Consider the following 2,011-nt stretch of genomic DNA (forward strand, 5'->3'; position numbering starts at 1 on the left):
CATCCCGACCTCTCCCTCCCTCCTGACCTCTCCCTCCTGACCTCTCCCTCCCGACCTCTCCCTCCCGACGCCGACCTCTCCAACGCCCCAGTTTGGTTTGTATTGCAGAGATCCAGAGCAAGCGGCAGGAGCGTAAGAGGAGGACGACGGCCAACCCGGTGTACAGCGGCGCCGTGTTCGAGCCCGAGGTACGAAGCGTCGTCGTTATTTAACCTCGTGTTGTCTTCCCGTCAGAAGGACCGTTCTTAGAGAATCCTCCACATTCACGTCCACTCTGTGTTTCAGAGGAAGAAGAGCGCCGTGAGTTACCTGAACAGCCCTCTGCACCAGGGGACCCGGAAGAGAGGTGCGTCTCAGACCAGCAGCCACTAGTAGACCATGACTGGAGGCCAGTAGGCACACACCAGAGACCCGTAGACACACACCAGAGACCTGTAGAGACAGACTAGACCAGCAGCCGCTGGTAGACCCGGACTAGGGGCCTGTAAACCCAGACTAGACCAGCAGCCGCTGGTAGACCCAGACTAGGGGCCAGTAGACCCAGACCAGAGGCCAGTAGACCCAGACCAGAGGCCAGTAGACCCAGACCAGAGACCTGTAGACCCAGACCAGAGACCTGTAGACCCAGACTTTCATCTCCATATTGTCTTTTTATCTAAGACTATGTGATGTTTGAGTTGTTTTAGAAGAGAACCTGTAGATTAGAGACTAATAATGTGTGACTGGGTGCTAATAACACGCTGTCTTCCTGCTTCCTGCTTCCTGTTTCCTGCTTCCTGCTTCCTGTTGCTTCTCTCCGGTTTGAGGATGAACTGAAAGAATAAACGTTGATAACTTGTTGGTTATGATAATTAAACGTAAATTACACTAAAAATCAATATAGATTATTTTAAGCAACACAAACATTGCGTCCGTTAACTTTAAATCAAACGGCATCGGATCCCATACCTCCCGCAGACGTTCTGGTCCCGGGACGGATCCGCTGACGTTCTGGTCCCGGGACGGATCCGCAGACGTTCTGGTCCCGGGACGGATCCGCAGACGTTCTGGTCCCGGGACGGATCCGCTGACGTTCTGGTCCCGGGACGGATCCCATACCTCCCGGGACGGATCCTAAACCTTCTACAGTGTAAATCAGGAGTTAGAGTTATAAATGTCAGATTAAATAAACGTTCTGATGCCGGTATCGGTAACTCGTCCCCAGAAGGTTCCCTGTGCACACCACCTGCATGGGTCAAACTCAAGGCCCGCGGGCCAAATCCGGCCCCCTGCAGACTTTGATCCGGCCCGCATGTCACTCTGGGTTCACACCAAATTTGGACCCGTTTAGTTTTTGTTGCTTTTATTCGGACGTGTGGCGCTTATTTCCACATTTTTGTTGTTTTTTCTATGATGGTTAAGGAACTTGTTAGACGACTTTTCTGAGGCTCAAACTGTGTCGAAGCTCCGTGAGACACGTCGTAAAGTCACAAATATTTGACCTTTTCTCTAAAATAAATAAAGGCGTATCCGTAACAACCCTACACGTCTGGCTCTCAGAACGCTGCACTATCGCTTTAAGAGACGAAAGAGGAAAAACAGATCAATTTGGGGGGGGGGGATAGCAATTAGCTCTCACCGCTAGTTGGACGCAAAGTTCATGTGTTTGTAATCAAGATGACAAGGAAGCTGTTATCTCATTGGTTACACGCCACTTTTTTTTTTAAAGATATTTTTACTGAAGCCTTTTTTAAACGTAAAATTACACAAATACGGCAAAGCCCCCCCGACCCTGCCACAGTTAGAGGAAAAAGAGAAACTAAAAAAATAATTAAATAACATCGCATGACACGATCTATGGCTTACGTCTGAAAACCAAAATAAAGTAAAATCAGGCTCTACAGCTAGTTATTAGATCATAGTTCTGTAGACATCATAATAATAATAATAATAATATAATAATAATCTGCTGCGCCGCCGTTAGCTCTCTGCACTAACACTGCTGTCTGTGCTTCTGACCCCCCCCCCCCCC

The 2,011-nt window shown here is 48.8% G+C and overlaps 1 protein-coding gene across 1 annotated transcript in view; it reads left to right on the top strand.

The window, feature by feature from the left end:
- The window catches only part of phf21ab (PHD finger protein 21Ab), a gene marked incomplete at its 5' end in the record, with an annotated part of 14,401 nt that overhangs the window by 4,842 nt on the left and 7,548 nt on the right, over positions 1–2,011 (top strand). The window contains 2 exons of the mRNA XM_034878934.1: positions 109–188; positions 286–346. Coding sequence (XP_034734825.1) covers positions 109–188; positions 286–346 — 141 coding nt within the window. The remainder of the gene's footprint in view (positions 1–108; positions 189–285; positions 347–2,011) is intronic.

The sequence above is a fragment of the Etheostoma cragini genome, chromosome 8 (assembly GCF_013103735.1).
Source record: "Etheostoma cragini isolate CJK2018 chromosome 8, CSU_Ecrag_1.0, whole genome shotgun sequence".
In the NCBI taxonomy this organism is placed as follows: domain Eukaryota; kingdom Metazoa; phylum Chordata; class Actinopteri; order Perciformes; family Percidae; genus Etheostoma; species Etheostoma cragini.